This window comes from Lissotriton vulgaris, chromosome 10 (assembly GCF_964263255.1).
Source record: "Lissotriton vulgaris chromosome 10, aLisVul1.2, whole genome shotgun sequence".
Classification (NCBI taxonomy): Eukaryota; Metazoa; Chordata; class Amphibia; order Caudata; family Salamandridae; genus Lissotriton; species Lissotriton vulgaris.
Window position 1 is genome coordinate 410,997,155 of NC_141698.1, and position 27,339 is coordinate 411,024,493.

The 27,339-nt window shown below is 44.0% G+C and overlaps 1 protein-coding gene across 1 annotated transcript in view; it reads left to right on the forward strand.

Moving 5' to 3' along the window:
- Window positions 1-27,339, forward strand: part of EEF2KMT (eukaryotic elongation factor 2 lysine methyltransferase) — a 381,112-nt gene that overhangs the window by 12,151 nt on the left and 341,622 nt on the right. Inside the window, exon 2 of the mRNA XM_086941230.1 lies at window positions 20,950-21,012. Within this exon, the coding sequence (XP_086797356.1) occupies window positions 20,950-21,012 (63 nt within the window). The remainder of the gene's footprint in view (window positions 1-20,949; window positions 21,013-27,339) is intronic.

Genomic DNA, 27,339 nt, shown 5'->3' on the forward strand with positions numbered 1-27,339 from the left:
TACTCACCTTATCCAAACATTAAAGAAAAAAACATGCTTTTACCATTCATGCATTTACAACGAATTTTGTTGTAAATGTATGCGTGGTAAAAGAATATAAAATGTAATGCCATGCGTTATAATGGCATTGCGGAGTCATGGTACTTTTGTAATGAAAGTATGTGGAGTGATGGAATGCGGAAAGAAAGTTGCGGAATAATGGGTGCTTATCCTCCCCCGGTAAGTACATTGGTGGCACGGCGGCACACATCTCCAGCAACATACTCATATTTTTTCACCACCCATTTGAAAAATGCACAGGTCTCTCTCATTGATGGCCAGCACAACATACACTTTTAGACACACCTCCCGCCACAAGTTCTAGAATTGCGAACTTTAGAGCTGGGGAGCTACGTTCGAATCTCGGCATCAGCTCAACATCCGGTGATTCCAGGTAAATCGCTTTGTCTCCCCGTGCCTACCACACATGAATGTGTTCTTCTGTAATGTAAATCGTGCTCATGCCATGTTGTCGAGTTCGCGCTATATAATATTGCAAGGAAAAATAAAGTAGGGAAACTCGAGTTCACACACTACTGAACGCGCACTCTTAAGTGCATCAGCAGTGCACTGTGAATCGGAGCGTTTCACAGGCCTGTCGCAGATAAGAAATGCTATCAAAACGAAATCCTACAAAACAATATACTACTGGCCAGCAGCAATTCATACCCGGACAACGTCCGGACGGGCTGCTAGTAAGTTATATGATTGATTGATTGATGGATATGCAGTGAAGCATAGGCCAAGGCATTCCAGGATATTAAAGAGGCTTTGTCAGCTGCCTCCACCCTGGCGTTCTTTCACCTACAAAAGATGACGCTGGTCGCAGTAGACACAGGTCCGAAAGGACTGGGAGCAGTGCTAATGCAACTCCGCAAATGCGAAGATTGGGTCCCGATGCATTTGCAAACCGCTCGCTCACTGACACGAAACAGAGATATTCACAAATCGAAAAGGAGGCAATTGCCTTACACTGGGGGTGTCGCCAATTTCACCTAAATGTGCACGGTAAGCCGTTCATGGTGGCCACCGACCACAAACCCCTGCTATCCCTCTTCTCTGGCACATCGTCGAAGACTTCTCCTTGGATAGAGAAGTGGATGCTGCAACTCCAGAACTATAATTGTCGAGTCGAATACCAGCCAGGAAACTGCAATCCAGCAGACCATCTGTCTCAACATCCGAAAGAAGCTACAGCCCAAGAAGAGGAAGACGCTGCAGACAAGGAGTATGTCCGATGCATCGCTGCAAGATCGTGCCCTCTTCCTCTCTACATGGACATCCTGAAGGATGAAACAGACCAAGATGAGTGTCTACAGAGAGCCAAACCAGCTGTGAAGCATGAGAACTGGCACAGAGCCAAAGAAGAGTGGAAGATACTCACGGTGGAGGCGCAACAGATCTTGGAAAGCATATACCACATCCGTGAGGAACTAACGGAAGACACCACAGGATGCCTAATGCAAGGACATTAGCTGGTGATTCCCGTCCTCCCTGACTGCTCGAGTAATTCAGCTTGCCCAGTGGGCATCAAGGAATGGTCAAAACCAAGTCAAGGCTACGAACAAAGGTATGGTTTCCTCTAATGGATGAGCTTGTGGAAGCCGCTGTCTGTGAGTGCCTGTGGTGCCAGGCGACTGGAGAATCTCCTAAGCCCGCTCCCGTGATCACAGAGCTGAGGCCCCCACGTCCCTGGCCGAGTGTCCGCCTTGATTTCGGAAGTCTTCCGGATAGAAGACACACATTTGTGGCCACCAAGGACTACTCCAAATATCCGGAGGTAGAGGTTGTGAACACTCTGAGTGCCGCTGAAATAATCCAGAAGTTGGAGAAAGTAATAGCAACTCATGGCATTTTTCAAGAACTGAAAACTGATAATGGACCGCCCTTCCAAGGGCAAGAGATAGCCACGTACCTGACCTCCCTGGGCATCAAACGCCAGAGAATTCCCCCTTGCTGGCCACAGGCCAACAGGGAGGTAGAGCGATTCATTCAAACTCTGTAATTTTCATAGCCCATGAACACCATCAGCCATGGAGCTAGCCTTATTCATGTTCCTGCATAATTATTGGCAGACAATGGAAGAAAAATTTCTGGGAAGTTACTACAATTCAAATTACATTAGTCAACTCTTAACATGATTTATCAAACAATGACGGAGAGGGAAAAACCAGGAATACACAAGGGTATATTAAAAAATTATCCACTTGAACGAAGTATAACTGCCGTGGCACTCTCCTTCCTGTGGTTCACAGTCCAAGCCACAAAATTGTCCACAGGTAAATCAAAAGAGAAGGAATGCCCAAATATTGAAAGAAGGGTTTTCCAGTCCAATACTGTAGTCCGTGAATACTTTATTTTCAATATCCAATATTGTCCAACAAATCAAGATGTATCAGATCCAATGTAGAAAGTTCATGATCACAAATCCAATATTTCAAAAAGTTCAAAATGATACAGCCAATGACACAGCGTACGCGTTTCGTCCTACTTGGACATCATCAGGGCTTCATTATTGTGCGATCCATAAAGCATGAATACATAAGTCATCAAATATGCGCGAGTTTTAAACACTTCCACCATAGAGTAGCTATGTCCCTTTCCAATGGCGTTAGTGTAATTCAAAAAACTTCCAATATGCGTCAATATCACCGCTTAACATAAACCATTGATTTTGTTAAGTTCAGTTCCCCAAAACGATCTTGCTTCACTAGGGACCAGTCTTTCTCATTAGAATAATAAGCTTATTTCAATCAAGAGTTTTCATCACCGATTCCTTCTGGTCCCGCGACTCGCCCGATCCTGATAAATCAGATGAGTATCCACCAGACTGAAGCCTTAAGACATGCCACACTAAGAGCTAGATTCTCAGTGGCTGCACACCAGAGACCTATATGTATGTATTTTGATGTAATGTATGTATATGTTGATATTCAACTAACATTGCTTTGGATTAAGTGCTCACCAATCGTAACTTGTGGTGAATACATTGTATCAGATGTATAATGCACCAATGTGTGTAAAAAAATAAAAATATTTCGTCCTTTATCATGTCTCAATTTTTAGATAAATCTCAATAAAGAAAGACTTCTATATGTTTTAAATAGATGTTGATCTATTGCACTGAGTCTTGGTTATCCCCCACGTTATGATATGCCATGTTGAGAGTAGACTAATGTAATTTGAATTGTAGTAACTGCCTAGGAATTTTTATTTTCATTGTATTATCACCCTGGCCTATGAGTTCTAGAACACTAACAGGGGGTCCTTGATATTTACATAATTATTGTCAGACTCCTCACACAATAACTGGTCTTGCTCCGGGCATCTATCGTTGGGGCAGGTTATCACCGACTCCATCCCGCATCACTGCCAGTGGTGCCCGACATCCCCTGACAACCACCGGATAGACGAACAGAGGTGACGGGTGCATGCTTAAGTCAACCAGCACTGGAGAGCCCAGCAGGTGCACCTGGAACGGGGTGATAAAGTTCTACTCAAGAACCACATGACCAGCAAAAAGTTCAGCCTCCTATATGAAAGGCACCCCTGGACTGTCATTCATGTGAAGGGCACTCGGATGATGGCCAGGCGAGGTGGCGAAACAGTAACCCTCAACGTCTCACATTTCAAGAAATTTTACTCATCCGAGACTGCATCATCGGACAGCGGCATCGGGAGGTCGAATAGGCTCTCTGAAGATGCCTGGCTAGAAGAGGATCAACCGGAGGGAGCTGTTGACTCGACAACCCTTCAAGCCAAACACTTAACTGTTTCCTGACAAGGACACCATTCCGTCAGGAAATGCCGAAGTGCCGGAGAGCCCTTCTGGGGTCCAACACCCTGATTCAAGTGGCAAGGCGGATGAAGAATCGAGTGGGCACAGAAGTTCACAGTACCGGCTCCGACGAGATCCTGAGCCGACCCGCAAACTGAAGGACTACTTCACGTAAGACTATTCCAATTGTTTAGAACATTGTGATTGTGGTCATTCCCCATGGTTAACTTTGGACTTGTTTGTTTGAAATATTGTTTTGGGGAGGAATGTTATGTCGCACCTGTGACGCAACAGGTGCGTTCAGTAGGGTGTCCCGACCTCGGGTCCGAGGGAGGGGTGCCTGGGGTCTTGCCCCCTTTAGAACCTGGCCAGATGTTATGTGACAAATGCAAAAACAACAATTGATGGACAGAATGCAGAACAATGTCATACATTCACCCCAGTACAGAGATCTGGGCCTAAATCCATCGTTTTTTTGCACTCCACACCACCCCAGTTCAGACATGGTCATATGCAAATCAGCCTTGACCCTGGGCCTCATGGGAACAGTCTAGCCCGAACTGCCAAGCCATGTCTTTCCTGGACCAGAATCAAGCATCCTAGGACCGGTTTCTGGCTATCAGCCGTCTTCAGCCAGGGTAGCTTGACTCCAGTGGTGTGGAGAGCATGGGACTCGCGTCTGAGCATACCCATCCCACTCGGGGTGACAAATGCAAACATAACAATTGATGGACAGAATGCAGAACAATGTCATACATTCACCCCAGTACAGAGATCTGGGCCTAAATCCATCGATTTTTTTGCACTCCACACCACCCCAGTTCAGACATGGCCATATGCAAATCAGCCTTGACCCTGTGCCTCTTGGGAACAGTCCAGCCCGAACTGCCAAGCCATGCCTTTCCTGGACCGGAATCAAGCATCCTAGGACCGGTTTCTGGCTATCAGCCGTCTTCAGCCAGGAGGGGTGGCAGAGTGGGCTAAAGAACGGTGATGGATTAAACCCAGATCTTTTGACTGGGTGTGAGTGTTTGATTCAGATGCTCCGTCCATCACCACCCCCTTCTGTACCGCTTTTAAGTGTGGCAGGTTATGCTCAGACGTGAGTCCCTTGCTCACTTTGCCACTGGATTCAAGCAAGCCGGGCTGAAAACGGCTGGAATGCCAGAAACCGGACATTTTGAAGCTTGTTTCCGGTCCAGGGAAGACATGGCTTGGCAGTTCGGGCTGGACTGTTCCCATGAGGCACAGAGTCCGACTGATTTGCATATAGCCATGTCTGAACTGGGGTGGCAGAGTGGGCTAAAGAACAGTGATGGATTAAACCCAGATCTTTTGACTGGGTGTGAGTGTTTGATTGATTCAGATGCTCCGTCCATCACCACCCCCTTTTGTACCGCAGATGTTATGTGATGGCAGTTTAATAAAGGGACTGCCGCGGATGTGACGTCAGTTGGCGCACGTACGCGGTAGCCATAGGCAATGCACCACAGGCTCCGTGTCTTTATTTAAAACCAGGCAGCGCTCCCCTGTCATGCTAAGGGTCTGATCAGCAGTGGTGCCTCAGCACCAAACACAACATTGATGGCCTGCAGCTCCAACAATATTTTCAGATGTGAGATAGACTCTTTAAGAGGCTTTCACCATATGCTGTCATTGTGGACCACAGTTAAGTGGAGAGGTGCAGGCTGTGCTGTCCGAAAAAGGTGCTAAGAGGCGGCACCCCATCGGCAAGTTCAGGAAATGTGTCCATATAATTGTCCGGCTCCTACGTCTGACATGAGGAGAGCGTTCGGCAAGCAAAGCTTTCAGCATTGTGTTTGCAAATGCGGCCAAACAATCTTAGGAAGAAACCCATCTCTTTCTAAACAAGTTGTGCATGCCGTTGCCCCTATTGTTTACTCTGAAGACAACACTGCTGAAATAGATGCAAAATATTTTCGGCAGTGAAATTAAAACCTAATATTTCGGTGACTGAAAAAAATACTTTTAAATCGCAGCTCGTCGAGCCATGCTGCTTTTAAATAAATATATTATGTAGTGTGCAGTCAAGATAGAATTCAGCGAGAAACACCTGGTTAAAAAAAAAAAGGCAGGAGAAAGTCATTTAAGGAAATAAAATTGTGCCCAGTCTGTAATGATAACATCCTGAGTAACAACACTATCTCATTGAGCTTCTTTTTTGCCAACATCGCTTGCTTGAGAACTGTATCCATCTTGAAGGCAAATAAATGACAACACTGTACTTGGGCCTTCTGTTATTTCACTGCCAAAGGAACTCCCAACTCCTCTGCTAAAGATAGAAAGCTCCTTAAACCTGTCTGATATTCCCACAAAAGCGCAAAGAGGGGTCAAGGCACTACAAGCCTGCACCAGTCAGTCTAGTGTAATGACAATTTGATACATTTTTATAATAATGATTTTTATTCTACTCTAAATAGGAATTTTAGTGAGGTTTTTAATCACATCTCTAATTTAGGCAGTCAGCAAGGTCCAGAAGGGGCTACTGGGATTCTCTTGGGTGGTGATTTTAACTAAAAATTCTCATTTATGTCTTATGGTGTGGGTACACCCACCCCAGATCCTGCTTTGCGCAGGGGTGGAGAGCTGGACATTCTCCTGATCCGACAGAATCTTGTTAACGTCATGGACGTTGTGGGTTTTATTTCCCTTTCCCTCGCGGACCGTCTAATGGCTGCAGAAGTCACTGCTACGGATTATGGGGACCATAACCCTCTTAAAATAGTCTTGAGATTAGCATCCCGCCCGTGTTCTCAAATGAATGTGGGGCTAGGGATTTAATACCATCAACTGAAAATCTAAGATTAAAATGGAGGGATGTTGATAGTGGTAAATTGTTTCAGACACTAGCAGAGGAGAATATGCATTTAATCATCTCATGATCTATGAACCACACCCAGGGGTAATTGAGGATTTCACTAAACTTTGTTTGGCAATTAAAACCCTTTTGTCAAAACCAATCCCCCGGGTAAAAATGATCCAAGGTGTTTCAATCATGAGTGTTCTGAGGCGAAAAGGAATTTACGTAAGGTTTTATCATCCAACCCAAGGTGCATAGCAGATTTGAGAATACCTAGGTGGAGGTATAATATAGCGATTAGTGAGCAGAAGGGCGCCCTCCTTAATGACCGTTGGGAAGCCTTATCTAAGGCTGCTGGCATAAAAAGAGCAACATATTCTGGTCTGCTGTTCGGGATTTACGTTCTATGGGTCAGCTATTAACACCTGTTAGCTGCACTATTTCAAGCGAGTTGTGGGAGAGCCATTTCTCTAAAATGTATGCTACTCCCTTACAAGAGTCAGATCGGTATGACCCCGGCCAACTGTCTAGCCTGGAAATAACCCTGTCTGAGGTGGAAGATGCTATTGATCAGAGCCTTAGGAATAAGGCTCCTGGCCCGGATGGGTTGCCCATAGATTTAATCAAATGGAAACTAGAGTTCTGGGCCCCACTTCTCCTGAATGTTTTTAATAATTTACCGTATGCCCAGATGCCGAGTACCTGGGCCATGAGTACTATAGTTCCAATCTTTACAAAAGGGGATCGGTCAGAACCCATTATTACAGGCCCATTTCCTTGCTCAATAAAGATATTGGTCAGAGTCTTATATAATAAGATTCTAAAGTGGTCAGAGGAAAATAGCATTTTAGAGCCATGCCAACTGGGTTTCCGTAGTAAAGTTGGGACCAATGAACAGTGTTTAAATCTTAACCTGGTCATTGGGAAATATACTATTGCTCTATCCTCTCTAGTCTATTTGGCCTTTATGGACCTATGGTCCGCTTTTGATTTAGTTAACAGGTCCAAGCTTTGGTCAAACTTATTGGCACATGGACTGGATGAACCACTGGTACACTTTTTGGCCCATCTCCATAAACATCTTAAAGCCCAAGTCAGGATCGGCAGAGGGTGTGAGGTCTCTAGAGCTATTGGGGTGGGTAGGGGCGTCAGTCAGGGATGTGTTTTGGCACCCCTCTTTTTCATTATTTATATTAACGGATTGAATAACTCCCTGAAACCCTCGACCCCAGACATCCCCAGAATTAATGGAAAACCCCTACTGGTACTATTATACGCAGATGATGCAGTCCTCATCGGCCGCACTCCAAATTCTCTGCGTATTTTAGTAAAGAGCCTTGTAAATTATATGGGCAATTTAGATCTATGTGTTAAATGAAGAAATCTTGTATAATGTCCTGCGGGCCCGGAAAGCGCCAGCTTAATTCTATCACTGTAGGTTGTTAAAAATTGACGTACACTAGTACTTTTCCTAATCTTGGGGTGGTATTTGCTGCGAACGGCTCATGGACTGAGCATTTGGCTCATTCCAGGAGCAAGTTCTCAAAGGCCATCAATTACATCCTTAGTCTCCCCCGTCCAAAGAACACAGGTGCTATTTTAGCTATTTAAAAAAAATGTAAGATGCAATGTGTTCCAGTAGCCACGTATGGGGCTGAGATTTGGGGTATTGTGAACAGTCACTGCATCCAGCAGGAAGAAAATTGGTTTTGCAGAAAGCTGCTGGGTGCTCCAATTTCCGCTTCTCAATACATTTGCGCCAACAAAAAGCGACAACAAGTCACACGACATCTTTAGGATAGTAAAAAAGCTGTCCCATCCTGAATGTGCTAATAGCAAAATCAAGCCCTCACAGGAATTATGTGACGGTTTGGCCTCCTTTTTCCAGGAAAAAGTTTCCAAGATCATAGAGGGCATGAAGGATGCCCCCACCTCCATAGCGCAGCATAATAGCAACATAGAGAACGGGATGAAGAGCGAAGGAAAGGAAAGACACCCCATACCTAAGGCCATCCTGGATAAATCCGAGACTCCGACAGAACAAGAGTTCGCGCAAATAGCCCTCAATACAACATCGGGATCCCCACTGGACCCTCTACCTCACAAAATAATAAAGGAGTTTGGGGATGAACTCTTTCCAGTACTTCGTCAGCTGTGTAATCAATCCCTTGACACAGGTATTGTACCAAAAGACTGGAAATTGGCAGTTGTCACCCCCCCCCTACTGAAGAAATCAAACTTGGACCCCAATTGTCATAAAAACTACCGACCTATATCGCTTCTGCCGTATCCAATCAAGATCATGGAGCGGCTGGTCAGCAGATCACTGTCCCTCTTCCTGGAAACCAACAACATCCTTGAAGAGGAGCAATTCGGTTTCAGACCAGCTCATGGAACCGAGTCAGCTCTGCTGGTGGTCCTGGACAACCTGCGAATGAGGGCGGACCGGGGAAATCAGCAATCTTAATCCTGCTAGACCTGTCCGCCGCATTCGATACGGTGAGTCACGAAATTCTGCTGACAAGACTGAAAAACCTTGGAGTAGGGGGAGTTGCGCTCAACTGGTTCAGTTCTTATTTGACGGATAGATGGCAGGCAGTAGCACTCCCTCCATACCAGTCTGAGTTTGCTACAGTCCCATACTGGGTCCCACAGGGGTCTGCAATCAGCCCAACACTTTTTAACATGTACATGCAACCCCTGATGGGCATCATCAAGGCTCACGGCATTAGCGTGATCAACTATGCGGATGACACGCAGCTGATGATTTCTCTTGATGGTGTCCATGCAGACTCACTCGAGACCTTCCATACCTGCATGACGGAAATGGCATCTTGGTTAAATAAGAACTCACTACAATTTAATAGTGACAAGACCGAGATAATGCACTGCAAAGTAGGTAGAATCACTAGAAGTCTGCCCGCCCACTTTTGGCCTCTGAAGTCAGTTGAGCCACTAACTCCAGTAAAATCAGTGAGGAATCTAGGAGTCAGCTTTAATGACAGTCTGAGTCTAGAGACCAATGTCAATAAGCAGGTGAGCAGCTCCTTTGCCTTAATGCGAGGCCTTCGAAAGCTGCTGCCCTTTCTACCAGTACAGGCCAGAGCCACCATAGTCAGGAGCACCATTCTCAGCCGCCTGGATTATTGTAACGCTCTGCTTCTGGAATATCCTGCTTATTTGATCTCCAGACTTCAGAGCATCCAGGCGGCAGCAGCCAAAATGGCACTTTCCCGAGGACGAAGATCCTCCACCACTCTTGCACTGGCTGAACTACACTGGCTGCCCGTACATCAGAGGATCCTCTTCAAATCCCTATGCACTGTCTTTAAGGCAGTGCATGGGATGGGCCCCTTACCGCTACAAAACAAATTCAAATGGTATGAACCCACTCAGACCCTACGATCTTCCTCCACTAACCTCATCAGTATACCCAGGATCAGGAAAGCCACTTATGGTGGCAGAGCCTTTAGTATAGCGGCAGCCCATCTCTGGAATAGTCTCCCTACTGCTATCAGGAAAACAGACGAACTGATGGCTTTTCGAAAAAAGGTCAAAACATGGCTCTTCCCTAAAGTCTAACTGCCCAGAATCAAATGACCATCCATCCTACCTATGATGCACATCGTTCCAGTTATACTCTCACAGCGCCAGGATGCCCGGAGGGTTGCAGAGCGCTTTATAAATGCCATAAATAAAATGAAAAAATAAAATTTGCCATAGGGAACTTAATTTAAATTACATAAATGATTTTATTAATGCTCGCCCTGCTCTCTTTTGGCTATCAATCTGGAGGAACCAATCTGCGTCCCTAACCAGAGAAATTATCAGTGACTGTGTTAAATGTGAGAGAGGAATAGATATCCCTTGGCTGTCGGGAGTGTATCAGAGCCTTTGTAGTATTAACAAAGGTAGCCTCTTTTTTAACCCGAGCACAGCCGAAACATTCCATAAAAATTAGTTAAAAAGCACACTCTATACATTATATAACACAGGTAGGATTAGTACGGAATCGAAGAAATCCTCTGTATTAAGCTATATGAGCATATAATTGTACAGGCATCCTTTACCAGTTTATCTTACCTAATCAATGACCCATTGGGAAAGGAGCCTTTTATTCCATTTGAGCGCGGGCACTGTAAAATTTGTGCTATGTTTCCCTTTTGGCTATCAGTCTAACTTTGATCACACTCCATGCCCATGTGATGGAGTGAGTGCACAAACTGATATCCATTTCTTGATCTTTTGTAAATATTATTTAAAATACGCAAAGTGACTTTTAATCCCATTTTTTAAAAAGCAGAGACCTGTTTGTTTGGATAAAGCTTACCAATGGTTGCTTACTTTGAACAATGAAGAATTGGTCTTTCGCACTAGCACTTTTCTGAAAATTACCATCCGAGCACGTAAGATGATGTCTAACCTCTGAACATTTTTATCTCTGTATGAATACCTTGCTAAATTATTGATGGATTCTTATAGTGCATTGCCATAAACTGTCTAATTTGATATGAATTTTATTACTATTGTTGAATAATTGCTGTGATCCTGTGCTTTTATGGATTTTTAGGAATCTGAATAAAGTTAATTTGAACTCTGAACTTTGACAATTGAGTGAAACGCAAGGTGCAGTGAGCCTGTCTCATATTCCCCCATGCCTGCTCATCAGTAGAGTCCCCAAATCTTTTAGGATGAACCTTCACACTTCATACTCTCTATCTTGTAGTACTCCTTATTCTGCAGCACAAATAGCAGAATACTTCTGTTTATTGCCTATTACAGGCAGTGCACAACTATTTGTATAGAAAACTGTTATATCCATGGGTAGCATATGAAGAGGTTGCTGTATCTCTTGTTGATATAAGAATTCCTGATTCCTCTGGGTATATTTAATTCAGATGTTATGTCAGTTGATGTCTGAATTGAGGCCCATTGCTCCCAACAAAGATGTAGTGCACGAAGATTAGGAATGGTTGTCTTAGTTACTCACTCTATTGTAGATCTAGTAATTACTAGTATAACCTTTATGTCCTTCAGGAGTGCAGTCTGCACCCTTGTGAGAATTTTGTCTGCCAGAGTGTATCACTGTTCCAGTTCAGCAGTTGAACGTGAATGTGATTAATTTGCTATTTGAGGCCCTTGTCGCACCTTTTTTGACTTCAATTCAACGAGGGAGTTTATTTTAAAGCCCCCATTGGTACTAGTGGAGAGAATGCTCCATGCAATACTTCTGTTCCACAGGCATATCGCTAACAAAGGCTGGGGGCTGATTACCCTCAGCTAGGATAATATTGTAGGTTTTTAATATGTGTGTGTATTATGCATGATCTATCCGCTTTATTTGAACTTCTACTTAATAGCGCCTATCAGGGGCATTTACATGTCTATCCAGTGTCTCTGTATGAATATATTCGTCTGTCGATATTTTGACAGGATTCTTCTTGAGAGTCTGGCATGCTATTGTTATTTCTGTTGCCCTATGTAAGCTCTCCATTGCCCATTTCCTCTTTTGCAGAAGTACTCAGATTTATTTTGAGGCATGATAATATTTAGTTAAATCTTCTGTTTTTCTTTCGTGAAGTGAATTTTTCAGTCTTCCTTCTTTTCTCTTTGCCCAGTGTCCCTCAGCTGACTTTTACAGATTTCATAAGAGCACACTAGTCACCTCTGGAATGCTCGTTCAGTCACTCTTTCTATCCTCTGAATTATTCTCTGAGTGTCTGTTATTCCAGACATCTTGTGAGTAACATGGAGAATGGTCCTCAGCCTACAGTTTTATGGTCCTTCACTTGCTAATGCCCTCTGAACGTTTGTGATTGAGGTGATCCACTCCATCTTTTCAATTTACCCTTTTGCTTCTTTTTCACATTGGAGATTTATCTCTTGACATTCCCTCTACCTCACACTTGAGCTTAAGTTTATGTTTAGGGTTCTAGTACCCAGGGTAGTTTGACCTAAGAATGTGTATATTTCTGAAATAACTGTAGGAAAGTCATGCTCCTTTTGAGAGGTAGTCACCATAGCAATGGACAGCTTTGCTCTGAATGATACTCAAACAATTTGAAAAGGTGGCATCAAAATTCCTCATGAGTTTGATATCCAAATAAACCACCTGAGCAGCTCCATATTCGTTTTGTATCTATTACAGAACACCAGAGGTTGTTCCATGCGTACATGTATACACAATACCAAATATACTTCCCCATGTAGGACACTCTTTGATAGGTGGTTTCATTCAGATAGGAAAGCACATAGTTTGTATCCTAAGAAGGTGTCTGAGGATACCTTGCTTCTAATTCATTTTGCAATTTATCTAGAAGGGTACTTCATCTCGCTTTGTGGGCGCTTTACTCTTAACTGCATTAAGAGCCTGCAGGTTTATTTATGGTGCACTAGTTTCATGTGAGACCACTGGTACACTTACATCAGTCCATTTCAGTTGTACTCATGTGAGCAATCTTCTTAAATGACCTGAATTTAAAGTCTTTGGAGCTGAATGTGGTGTACATAATCCTAGCACCCGGCAGTGGGGGTCCCAGAAGACTTAACTGTCTGCTCCTAATGAATTTCTCTACATGCAGTAATTCCCCATTAAACCAATGAATATGCTCATGGTAACTAATAGGTAGGCAAGGTTTGTTTAGGGTGCACATCTAGCAGGAATTATAGATGGCTTGTACTTGAAAAGTGTCCAGTATCAGTTTCAGCTGGTGAAAATTCTAGCAATGAGTAAAAGATTTAAAACAGATAAGTTTGGCTTGCTGTAACAACAAAGTAGCTGGAAAACCTTGTGATATCGGATCATTTTTCTGCAGACTGCACATTCATTATTATTAGTACTTCGCCAGCTGCCATTTTACCACAGTTTATAGAACGTCTCCAAGCGCAATCAAGTAATGGGTGACTCCTTTTAATAATGAAGCTTAACAAACTCTTTAACAAGATAACGCATTTCTGTTAAAATTCTTCCCATCAAACCAAAGTACTGTAGTCTCCATATTGGTACTCATTCTTGTGAGTGTCTTAGCATATTCAATCTCTTATGGCATCACAAAAGGTGCCATGTTATGCACAGGTGGTTGGCATATCCCGAGGGTGGTGGGCCAGGTAGCATTTTTTTTTTTATACATTAAATAAAATAAAACACAGTTAACGAGCGCGACGTCCGCAATAGTATTCTCTCTTCGAGGCAAGCTCCTTAGTCAATCCTTGCGCTGCTCTCATGCGAGCATCGGCCTGATGTTATGTGTCAGGAGTCAATCCTGACCACATTCAGTATAGTTCCCTTAGAACTCAGACAAGCCCAGTTATACCAACCTACCAGCTTCAGCCGGTTAAATGGACCGGTGGTATTACATCAGCCTCTGCTGATCTCATTTAGAGAGAAATCCTGTTTGGAACATAACTGAAATTGAGTAGTTCCTGTTAGAGACACTGGGGTTATTTTTCTTTAACAGAGTACACGCGTGAAATATTAAATCTATTTTATAAGCCTCAATTGGAGGCTATTCACATTAATATCATATGTATAGCTATATTAAAATAATTGTAGTGATTTATGAATGAACAGAGAGTAAATACAGATAACATAGTACATTAAACACATTCCTTTTTTCCCTGGCTAAAAATGATTAGCATGCAAAGTCTTTCCTTGGTGACAAGTGCACAGTACTGTTCACTTGTTGACTACAGACAACTCAGGGCTGTCTGCAAATAACTTTTCTGAGAAGCTATGGTGCTCTCAAACTGAAGCCTTTATGAAAAGACACCAAGTTCTCCCCCGAACTTCGCGCTGAAAAAGTCGTTGTAAAAAAATGGAGCGCGCCTGGAGACAATCTTACGACCCCTCTGCCAAACTGGCATATGGCAAAGTTCTAAAAAGCTTTCACAGATTTAAGCGCAACACCGTAAAGGTCTTCTACTCCGACTAGATCAACTCTGCTGGCAACTCAGCAAAAACTCTCTTTTAAAATTTTCCAAGGCTTTGTAAAGTCTGTTGCCACAACCTGTGCGGTTCTCCCACTGCTTCCCTTTGTACTGGTTTGTTGGACTTCTTCCAAGATAAAATTCAAGCTTTTTACAGCACCTTTACCTCTCCCTCAGACTACCATTGAGCTCCCTACCTCGTCCAACAACAATGACATGCTTACTAATTTCCACCCGCTCTCTCCTGCTGATTCATTGCAAAAATTATTATCTTGTAAATCCAGGTAATCGAGTGATCCTTGCCCGGCAGAGTTCTTTAAACTTTTGGCACCATGCATTAATGTCCAGTTGAATCAAATATGGAACTCTTCTCTGAGCTCAGGAATCTTCCCTGCAGTGTGGAAACAAGCCTACCTCCTGCGTTCCTTAAAAACCCGGATGCCCACCCGGTTGAATAAAAAACACTTCAGACCTATCTCCCTGCACCGGCTAAACTCTTCGAACAATTAGTTCATGAGCAACTGGCGAGTCATTTAGAATCTAGTAATCTTTTCCACGACTCCCAATTCGGATTTAGAGCTGGCTACAGCACAGAGACTGCTCTCCTTGAAGTATCTGAGAGTGATCGCGAGAAGGTCAACCAGGGCAAAGCAGTCATGCTTATGCGTCTCGACCTGTCTACAGCCTTCGATATAGTTGCCTACCCCATTCTAATTAATAGACTAAGTGAGCTTGGTATTTAGGGTACGGCCCTGTCCTGGATTTGATCTTTTCTGGCGAACCGATCAAAACAAGTCTTTCTCCGCGTTTTCATCTCTGCTGAAAACCCCCTGCTCTGTGGGGTTCCCCAGCGTTCCACACTGAGACCTTTCCTTTTCAGTGGGAAATTTTAGAGTACGTAGAGGAATCGCGGAAGTATCATGTTAATTAAGAGGGTTACCTTGCCAAGTACATTTATCGGCAGTGATACCCATTGCTGGAGGTCCATTTCTGTTCTGGTCAGGAGAGGGTTAAGATTGAGAGTCCATGTCCGGCCCGGTTCTCAGGCCATATAGAAGTTCAGTTACTGGAAGCTGAGACACCTAATGAGATCTAGGATTGCAAGTCTGTGATGTTGCCGTCCCCATGTAGTGGAACTAGCAACTGTTTTTGTTCATTTGAAGGCTAGAGGCCTCTCCATGGAGGTCTAAGAGTTGCAGGCAACAGGATCTGGAGAGGTGGGAGTTAGCTAGGAACAGAAAGATGTCGTTCGCATACGACGCAATTCTTACCTCCTTCCTACCCCTCCATTGGCTGCCGGGGATCTGAGCATCACAGCGTATAAGTCTGGCGAGAGGTTTGATGGTCATTGCAAAGAGGAGCAGAGACAACAACCAGGTACCAATGCGAATAGGGAAGTGGGCCGACAACACAACATTTATCTGCACTAGTGTCAAGGGTTGATAATAGCGGAGCTGCACATATCTACGAAATCAAGGACCAACACCAATATGTTTAAGAACCCCTCACTCAGAAAGGCGCAAATTGATGGAGTCAGACGACTTCTCACAATCAATTAGAAAGAGAGCGCATGGGTCTCGGAATTCCTGAAGTCGGGCCAGGGCTTCATGCACCCATCTTTTACAGTGGTGGGTACCACTGCCCAGCATAAAGCCACATTAGTCTGGGTGGACAAGGTCCGTTAGGACACGTTGGAGCCTGTTGGTGAGGGTTTTTGTAAAGATTTTGTTGTCTGTTAACTTTGGAAATGGGGGTGTTATGCCACGCAATAGAGTTCTGGGTTATTTGATTCAATGGGAAGACTCCCGGTGCTTCTTGGTAGTGGACAAGTTTGCGAGTATGATACCAAATTTACGGTATTAACCTTCCGGGCCTGGTGTCTTCCCGAACTTCATGCAATGGATCGCCTCTTCTATGTCCTCGGTTGTGTGGCACATGTCCAGGTCTGTGCTAGATGCCCTGGGGAGTGTAGGAAGGGTGATCTCTGAGAACTGGGCCTGGTAATGTTCACATGTTGGCCTGGGGTTATGGGTGTAGAGTTTAAAATAATAGTCGAAAAGACTGAAACTATCTCAGCTGGATGGCCAGCGGAGTCTTCAATCGCTGGAACAAATCAGGAAGCCATTTCCCTGGGGGTCAACCTGCACAGCAATTTCCCATCATGCACTGGGACAGGAACAGACTAATTTGCATACAGCCAGGTTCTGAAACTGGGATGGTGCAGTGAGCTAAAAAACGGTGTTGGATCTAGCCCTGATCTCTTGACTGGGTGAGAGCTTTCTGCTTAATTCAGAGACTCTGTCCCTCACCACCCCTTGTTGTAAATATTTTTGTCCACCCTAAGCGTGGAAGGGTATTCTCAGATGTGAGACCCTTGCTCATTGCACCATCAGGATTCAAGCAAACCGGGCCGAAGATGGCTGTAATGCCAGAAACCGGTCCCCGGGAGTTTGTTTCCTTCCCAGTGTAAGAATTGGCTTTTGTAGTTTGGTTTGCCCTGTTCCCATCATGCACTGGGACAGGAACAGACTAATTTGCATACAGGCAGGTTCTGAAACTGGGATGGTGCAGTGAGCTAAAAAACGGTGTTGGATCTAGCCCTGATCTCTTGACTGGGTGAGAGCTTTCTGCTTAATTCAGAGACTCTGTCCCTCACCACCCCTTGTTGTAAATATAGCTTCTTGGTAGTGGACAAGTTTGCGAGTATGATACCAAATTTACGGTATTAACCTTCCGGGCCTGGTGTCTTCCCGAACTTCATGCAATGGATCGCCTCTTCTATGTCCTCGGTTGTGTGGCACATGTCCAGGTCTATGCTAGATGCCCTGGGGAGTGTAGGAAGGGTGATCTCTGAGAACTGGGCCTGGTAATGTTCACATGTTGGCCTGGGGTTATGGGTGTAGAGTTTAAAATAATAGTCGAAAAGACTGAAACTATCTCAGCTGGATGGCCAGCGGAGTCTTCAATCGCTGGAACAAATCAGGAAGCCATTTCCCTGGGGGTCAACCTGCACAGCAATTTCCCAGTCTTGTCCACCTGTCCATATACCCAGTGTGTCGAGGCTTTCCAACGCTGGTGCGCCTCGTCCAAATAGTTTGTGCAGGTAGGTTATCACAAGTTATTGTTGTGTAATCTGTCATGCCGTTCCTGTCAAATATACCTTTTTGCTATGCCTCTCTTGGTGGACCTCTCGGGGAGGTCACTGTGCCCTGCGTTATGTCGAAATAGGATTGTAGTTCAGTGGATATGTACTCTGAGCATTGGGAATGCGCAAAGTGTCTGACGTTAAGGTGCATGATTGGCTGCGTCCATGAGAATGAGGGGAGCGTGGTCTGAGATGCCCCTAGGGAGGATGGCGTCAAATGCAAAAATCAATCAATCAATGTTAGTATAGCATGACTAATCACCTGTGAGGGTATCTAGGCGCTGGTGATCTAAGGTGCTTGAATCAATCCCAGCCCCTGGCATTCCCTCGGGTCGCATCCCAATCCATCGTTTTTCACCCCACCATGCTGGGTCGGACCACTTACTTTTGGAAACATTCATTAATGAGAACAAAGACTCTCTGATACAAGTCCAACAATTAGAGAAATATATGCTCAAAAGCTTTAAATCATGTAATCAATCAATTGTATTAAAAGATTTTCAAACATTTGGTATCTGAATTGTAATCATTCTTAGATAACATTCAATGCTTGTGGTGACTGTCAAGTATAAAATGACTTTCAGTGAAAGGTGCTCAGTGAATGGCAAAATATACAGTGCACTTTATGTACAGGTATATACAGATATCTTCATTGGCCAGATAATGCTTCTGAACAAAGGATTCCTAGAGCTCCTATCCGGATCCTGATCTTTCTGGGCCTATGATGTTCGTCGACGTTTCGACCATAGTGCGCCCCGATTGGTGGTCGCGGCAGGTCTTTATCAAGACAGAGGGATGACAGTTTAGGGGTCAGACCGGGCAACTTCAGCCTGAGACCGATGTGGCAATAATGCCAGTCAACTCTTGTAGAGAAAATTATTTCTTCAAGACAAACGGAGGTGCTTCATTCCTCTCGTGTAGGCGCTTTTGTCTTGAAGAAATAATCGGGTCACACTAGGGTCGAAACGTCGACGAACATCATAGGCCCAGAAAGACCAGGATCCGGATAGGAACTCTAGGAATCCTTGGTTGTCACTGAAAGTCACTTTATACTTGACAGTCACCACAAGCATTGCCAGTGGCTGAGATTAATTTTAGCATTCCATCCATCACCTTGTTATTCTCCTAGGGAGGATGGCGACAGTGTGAGCCCAGAGGATGTTAGCTACGGCTAAATAAATGCCAGAGAGCGTTTTATTGGCTGCAAAAGTGTGACGTTACTCCTCAGCTTAAGGGTTCCAGGCCCTCCTGACATTGCATAGGCCCAGTGAGTTCATCCATCTTGTGAACTGTTCGCTTCTTTGAGTACATGTCATAGTGAAAGGCTCAGGGACGTCAGATTATGGTGGTGCGCTGGAGTAAGACTAGAATGGTGGATTCAATTCCCTTAAGGGTGGGAGGGGGCGCCTGAGGCAGCACTTAAACATTCAGGAAATTGTATTGTTTCCCCTCTAGAAGACCCTCCTGTCTGACAAACCTACAGTGGGTTAAAGTGGTATTAGCAATCACTGCCGGGAAAGTCCTTGGGGAAGGAGCATTGCCATTCCCCTGGACCCTCTTGTGAGTCCTGAATCGAAGACTCTGTCATACCCAAAAGGATGCAGAAAGGGCCATGAGGAACCCAACAAATGGGTTTCCTGCAACATAAGGACTAATGGTTGGGTGCATCTGGCGCAGCACAGGACAGCTGTCCATTTAATGCAATCAAGTAGCCCATTGACGTTCCATAACATATGGAAGAAGTACTTCATGGGGGATACATGGCTACGGTATGGGATCATCTGGTGAACCGGGTCCTCACGGGCGACCGGTTGAAGAGGCAAAGGGACATAATATAGGGCCAGAAGCACGGCAAGCGTCCTGTGTGGATATCTGAACTATCTATGAAGTGCTTGGAACAAAAGATAACAATAACACAGTGAACCCTCCACCACCCCCTCCCCCCTTCCCCCAACACTTCCTCCTAAGAATCATCTGCCGCCCAATAAGTCCCAACACAACCAACCATAGCTATAACAGATTTTAGAGATTCCAGATGGCTTAGCCAATATTCACTCCAGACAAATGCACGTGTCCGGGGCTAGGGCCGCTTGTGGCTTAATCCAGGCAGTCTGTGGTAGTTTACTTCCCAGACTGTGTTTTCCCATGGTCCCCTGAGTCCATGGGGCAGAGAGGTTTGGGGAGAGGGGTGTATCAGGTAAGTCCTGAGGCCCCAGGGGGCAAGATTGTAAATGTATCTATCTTGGTTTGGGCGCCAGCCAGAGCTTTTATCTTTCCCCTTAGTGCTGTTGCTCACTGGAAGGACACCTAGCGGGGAGCTCGTGATGCCAGGGACAGAGCAGCTCCATAAGTTGGTCGTCCTTAGTCCTTGAGTCTGTGGGCTGGAGGGGGAGGGGACACAGCAGTGCTGTTGCAATGAAAGCTCTCCCCATCTCACTGACTGCTTGCTCCAGTGTATCTGACGAGGGGTGGGGTGGGGCTCAGAACAAGGAGTGTGATGGTTACTTTTTATTTTTTGATAAGCATATCTTATTTAATTAATAAAGGAAATCACACTTCAACCTACATGTGCCTGCTAGAAGCTTGTAGTTATTGATGCTAGCCAAATATATCATCAACTTTTAAGTAATGTAACATGAAGTTATTTTAAACACAAAAGGATGATTATAAAAGGAAAAAGAATTGAAAGAAAAAGGGATGTGCAAATCAAAGTGCTTGTATCGCTTGCACTGAAGTATGTTTCTTTTAGTGCAGATGTGCACATGTGATTGGGCAAAATGCCGCACTCATAGTCCAAGAGAGCCAATGGTTGAAGGGGGCTCACCCATTGCCCCATGCTATATGCTAAAGTGGGTGGAAGCAAAATATGAATGATAATTGAACAGACCTAAGAGTGTATGCTTGTATAGGCCCGACTTAAAACGTGTGCCACAGACGCTGGTAATGCCAGAGATGGTAAGTTCACATTGATTTGCCAAATGGTATTTCCTTGATAAAGTAGCTCTTTTTAAAAAAAAGTATGTTTTTTGGACAAAGAAAATTGCATGTGCCATGCTATTCGTGACTTGTGCATTTTGTGTACACTGTAATCGCAGGATCCCTGCTCTACTATCACGAGCTACATTTACACTGAGATCTCTCATATTTTGCCTAAGATGTTATTTGGCAAATTTTCTGTCTTAAGTGCCAATACTTTACGCTTGTTTCATTTAACAAACAAAATATATATTTTTTTGTTAGGAGCTGGAACAACAGTTGAAGGAGTCCGCGAATCATGTGTTACTACTGGACATTTTACAGAAGGTATGATCACTGGCTTCACAATTTGCACTTTATGCCTTAACTATTGTTTTATTCATGTATTTGTGCCATAATGTCTTTATTTATGTTGAGTACTGCATAAAATGTGATGGGATTGTATAGGTGACAAGACTTAATAATTACACTCCTGTAAATGTGATATAAACTCTTTTGAATATCCTTTAGTTGCTGTTTACAGGTGTTCTGGCCATTGCTCAGTGTGATGTAAGGCTGAATTTTCTGACATTCATACTTGTGAGCACCGGTATCTGTTGTGGATCCCCTATCTTATTCAACAATTTTTTTTTGGTCTCATATGGAGCCCATTTAACCTTATTTGTAAAGTGGAATGTAGAATATTATATTTTTTATTTTTTTCCTCATTCATTGTGGTTGATTTAATGATGCCTTTTTCTTTTTGATATCTGCGGCATATGGTTGTACTTTAGGTAGAGTGTTTTGCTTTCTGAGTAGCTGTGTTGTGTTTTGTTGGAATTCTTGTAGTAAATTCAGCCTGGTCTGCAACTGAGAGCCATGGCAGTGCTCTTGTGTACTTATTTACTTGATAGGTAGCTTTTACTGACTCATGCATGCACTCTTTCTTAGTACTTGGAGCCAAAGTCACATGACCAGAAAGCAGATGGGACGGTGCAGGTTTACACCTTTATGGTGTAAGAGATTTTTTGGCAAGATGCAAGAGTGACCAAAGGGAGACCAACTGGCGGGAGTCACCTATCTAAGTGGCAAGAAACAATCCACCATATATTATACCATAATTAGTAAGGACCTAGTTAATTTATTGGAGTCTTTTTCCATAAAAATGTGGCCGGAGAGTGATCATTTTCCCCAAGAAACAGTATTTCACGTGAATTTGATGCATAAAAAGAGCACATCATCCTTAGTTGCAATGCCTGAAGTGCATAATCAAAGGAGACTTTACTGAAGAGGAACAAATACGGAAGAAATAATGAACACGATAAAACTATATGTGGGGAATATATGATTAATTACAGTACTGGGAGAACCTGAGCACGTTTTTGTTAGACAAATTTCCAGCAGGCTCAGCACGAAAAACCATGTACGGTTCTAAAAATGAACCATGGTATAACACAAAGCTGAGAGATCAGAAGAAAAAAAGCGCAAAGAAAGCAAGAGTAATGACCTTAGCAGCCAGAAAGTGGGAAAAGACACCGATTACAACAAGATCACAAAAATGAGAAAGGAATACAAGAAAACATGCAGAGAGGCAAAAAGGGCATACACCGAAAACCTCTGGGAGAAATTACTGTGGGTAAGTAAACTACCAAACAGCAGTGAATTCTGGGGACTAAAATAAACTAAAAAAGGGAATAGAAACTCTCCAGAATACAGGATTAAGCGATCCAGCGTGGATCCAACATGTAGACAATTTGTATAACATACAAACAACTACTCACAGATGGGTAGCCCTATGCCCAGATGATTTAGAGGAATTGAATCAGAAACCAAGCTCAATAGGAAGACCCATTTTGGGAAAAGGCCTATCTGCAACACAAGAACTAATACCTTTAACAACAACAAAAAACTTAAAGGTGGTGATAAAGTTGAAGTCCGCTTGCGCAGCAGGGCCAAATGGCCTTCCAAATGCTCTTTTTAAGAATTTTGGGCTAATTACCTTGCTCCTCTTTTTAATCAGATACATGCAGAGAATAAGGTACCAGCTACCTGGAGAGAAAGTTTACTTCATCCAATCTATAAAAATGGCAGCCAAATGGAACCTGGGAATTACAGGCTCATTGCCCTAATTGATGTAGAGGCAAAACTGTTTGCATCTTGCATTTTACAACACTTACAAGAGTGGACGGAGGGAAAAAGAATAATCCCAAAATTTCTAACAGGTTTTAGGCAGGGTATGGGCACTATTACAAGTCTGGCAACATTGGCGATTTTAATTGAAAAAGCTGCAAGCAAAAAAACAGGCCTATTAGCTTGCTACATCGATTTGAAATCTGCTTTCGATAGAGTGCCGCGAGCCCGACTTTGGCTGAAATTGAAAGAATGGGGATTACCGCAGGAATTGATAAACACAATAATAGCCTTATACAGCGAAACATAGGCCAGGGTGAAGCTTGGAGACTGTAGCAGAATATCATCATCAAAGATAAAAATAACTAATGGCTTAAAACAAGGCTGCGTCCTTTCACCATGTCTATACTTGGCAGATTTAAACAATTATCTGCTAAAGACAAATGGCCATCCGCCCAAATTGGCAAATGAGTCAATTCAGTTTGTGCCGTATGCGGATGACATTGTGGTTGTGAGCCAAACCCCAATAGGACTGCAAAGAGTCATAAATAAACTGACTGATTACGTCGACATTTTAAGCTTGGAAATAAACATGACAAAAACCAAGGTGGTTCAACTAGCAGACCCTAGAGCTGTAAAATATAAATGGCATGCAAAGGGAACGCAAATTGAGGAAACCAGCTCATATAAATATTTAGAGATCAAATTGGGCCCAAGAATGACTTAAATGGAACAAAAAATTGATATAAAAGCAAAAGCTCAATCACTAACCTTTGCTTATAAACAGCTCTATAAGAAACTGCAATGCCCCTCACACGGTCATCTCTTGAAAATAATAGCAGCTCAATTGCTTCCAACTCTGTCCTACAGGCTGAAAATTTGGCACGGTCAAGAAACTGCCATTTTAAATGAACTACAGACAAGAGTATATAAAGCAGTTTTTAATCTCCCAAAAAGAGCATCCCCAGCACAGGTACGCCTGGGATTTGGCCTTCAGAACCAGGAATACTAAAGAAAAGCAACATTTGTAAAATTGTGCTGGAAATTTAGAGAATCAGAACCTGGATCGCTGAACAATTTATGTTGGACCGAAATACAATCTCAATTCGATTTAAAAAAAAAAAAAAAAAAAAGTATGGGGCGATTTCTTGCGAACTGCCCTTGCTGCATTAGATATGGACGAAACATGGAATCGAAAGTTGTATAGAAAAACATTTAATACAGCGTGCAACGCCACGGCCAAGAAACTGTCGTTTTTAGAAGACAAAAATAGATTGACCAAACGACGCCATGCAGGGGCGGTAATAAAATCGTATACTCCACTTAAACCGCAATCCTACTTAGCGGCACATTTGAGGTTATCTCTAAAAAAGAGGTTCACGGCATTCAGATTGGGCGACTATATTATGGAGGATTTGGTCCCTACCTGGAAAAGGAAACAACAAGCTGAAAATTTCCGTCTGTGTGGATATCGTAAAGAATCAATATGTCATTTGATGTGCGTTTGTGATCGTTTAAAAGTAGAACAAAGGAAGCTCCTAATGGCACCTTTTAAGGACTTACAAATTCGTACCTGCAGGCAGGCGGTAATAAGCTGGATGGGAGGCTCTTCCAATATCTTAATTTGTCGTGGAGTAAAATTCATGACCAAAGTGGACACCCTCTTATTGAAAGTAGACAACGAATAAATGCAAGGGGTGGACCTGCTTAGGGTTTGTCTTAGAATTGGTAATATTTGGGGCGTGGCTTGGACGCCAGGAAGAATGGCGGTGTGATTCAGTCCTCCTCCAGGCAGCTACACCCTTGCCGTCCACAGAGGGCTGCTACCTGGATCTAGTTCCTAAATCACGGGGAATTTGCTCATCGGAACCCTAAATCAGCATGACCTGAAAATCTGGGCTGATTCCGAGCTCGGAATCCTGGTAAAAGAGGTCTCTTTGTTCCGACCGATGGTGACTGCGGAGCGGGGCGGAGACTGAGGCCGGATATAATAACGCGGTTGCCCCAGGCGTCTGGTCCGCTCCACCGCAGGCAGTGCCGGAGCCAATACGATCCCTGAAATCCCCCCCAAGACCGGTGGCATGATTCAGGTTGGAACCGTGAGTACGCTTCTGCTGGCTAATTAAAGGACAGTGGAAAACGGCGCGAAATATCAGCAACTTCAATGGCGGCATGATCAGGCTCCCGATTTTGAACATTGCGCCATAATCTATGCAGTGTATGCAAAATAAATAAGACTGCTGGGGCCATCTGTATTTGTCTGCTTCTGGTCACAATCACTTGCTACCGTATGGATGTGTATGTAAACGCGTGGCAGCTCAGCCCACGAAACGCGCTTCCACAAAATGGCGGCGACTGCTACACTGCGTCTGTTATCGGTGCTCTACATCCTCGCAACAGATGTTAACAAATATTGACATAACGAGGGTCATGTGCACATTGTCGTTCTTGGTATGGTCTCTTCCTCACACACACTGATGCGCCAAATGCAACCAGACTCACCAGATTCAGATTCAATTCTGTGTTGTGGCAGCTTGTAATGGCGGCTCCCCAGCGCGCCTGACGTTGCGCAGACATCGTACTTGGTCATCCTGCTGCTAGATCACTCTGCCGCTCAGCTCAATGCCTAGGTCGGTGCCTATGTGTCTGGCTGTGAGGAGTGGCGCAAAGCGCCTAATATGTCCTATACAGGCGCATTTGTACTGTGAATCTGCAAATAACATGCATTAGAGGACGCCTGCATCATCCTGGGATTGTCACTGCAAACAAATATGAAAACGTCCTAGGTGCTTGTCAACTACTGTGATCACCCTCAGTGCCTGCCCTATGTTTGCTGTGTTTGCTGTGTTTGATGTCGGAGCAGATCTAAAGTCATTAACCATCAGGTGTATTGGGAGCATTTACATGTGAATAAACCTACAGCAGGGTGTGCTATATTAACTGATCCCTTATAACAACTTAATGTAACTGGTAGTTACAAAGAGTGATACTGTCATTGTATAAGTAGCGGCACCTACCGATGTGTGTTTCTGGAAGGGAAGGCAGCTTATAGGTTGTTATTGAATAAGGGAGAAGTATCTAATCAACTGACCTGCACTGTCACAACATAGATTGGTCTCAGCGTTGTACGCCTGGGGGCGCCAAGGAATTCACACAACCCATCGCTGCATACGACTAAAATGGGGGACAAGGATAATGGTGCAGCTTCTAAACGCCTGAAATCTAACCCACCGACACCTGTCAAAGGAAACAAACTAATGGCGGAAGCCATTGATACAATTTTGAGCAGGCTAGAAGAAGTTAGAGACTTGGCCAAATCCACCAAAGATGAGGTTGTTGGTGTCCGCCAGGATATCAAAGACATAACTTCAAGACTAACGGAGTCCGAGAGCAGGATAAGCAAATTGGAAGACTTTGAAAATAAAGCATGTGGAGCTATCAAGAACCTCTCCTTATGTTCCGACCATCTTGTGAGGAAAGTTGCGGAATTAGAAGACAGAAACAGAAGGGGGAACCTAAGAATTTTTGGTATGCCGGAAAAATCTGAGGAATCCCATGGTCCCTCGAGGAGTGGTTCACGCAGGCCACAAATCTAACCTTCACTCAGCCACTGGAGTTCGATAGAGCACATAGAGTACATAGAGTACCGGGACGAATTTCTAAGGATCAGAAAGGATCAGAAAGGCCCAAGAGCGATTGTGTGCAAACCACTTAGGTACCAGCACGCAGAGCAGATACTTACTTTCGCTCGCAAACATAACCATGTGCTATGGAAAGGCCACAAAATCTTCATCTCACAGGACTTCAGTAAGGAAACTATGGAAACTAGGAAAGCCTTCCTTGCATTCAGACCCCAACTGAAATCACTTGGTCACATGTATGGCTTTATTGGTCCGACAAAGTTTAGAGTGACTATAAAAAGTGTGACTCATGTGTTCTCGGACCCGCGAAAATTGAGACAACTCCTGTTCGACCACTGAGATGGCTCAATGGAAGTCTCCCCTTCAGCTCAGGGCCGGACTGGGATCTGAAAGCAGCCCTGGCAAATTTCTGAAGAGCAGCCCCCGTCCGGCGCGTAGCGAGCGAGCGCAGCGAGCCAGCGGGACCACTTCTAGGGGGGTTTGGGGGGGTTCTCCCCCCAAGAAAATTTTGGAAAACGACAGACCAAAATGGTGAAATTTACAGCACATTTTTCATTACATATTCAATTGTATCAACTTTCAAAGCACAGTAAATAGTAGATGATGACCTTAAAGAGCACCAGGTTACCCACCCAGTCATATGCACCCATAGACATTCTTTCAGAGAGTGCCAAAAATAGACACAAGTAGTGAATCAGAGAGAACACAGTAAAAGTGTGACCAGTCCCCCACGTGGTGTGTAGTGAGCAAGCGCAGTGAGTAACCACTACTAGGGGGAGTTTGAGGGGCTGAACTTGCCCCCCTCCCAAGAAAATTTGAGACAGAATGGCCAAAACAGAGCATTTTTCAACACATTTTTCAATACATATTAGATTGTATTAACTGTTAAAGCATAGTAAAAATG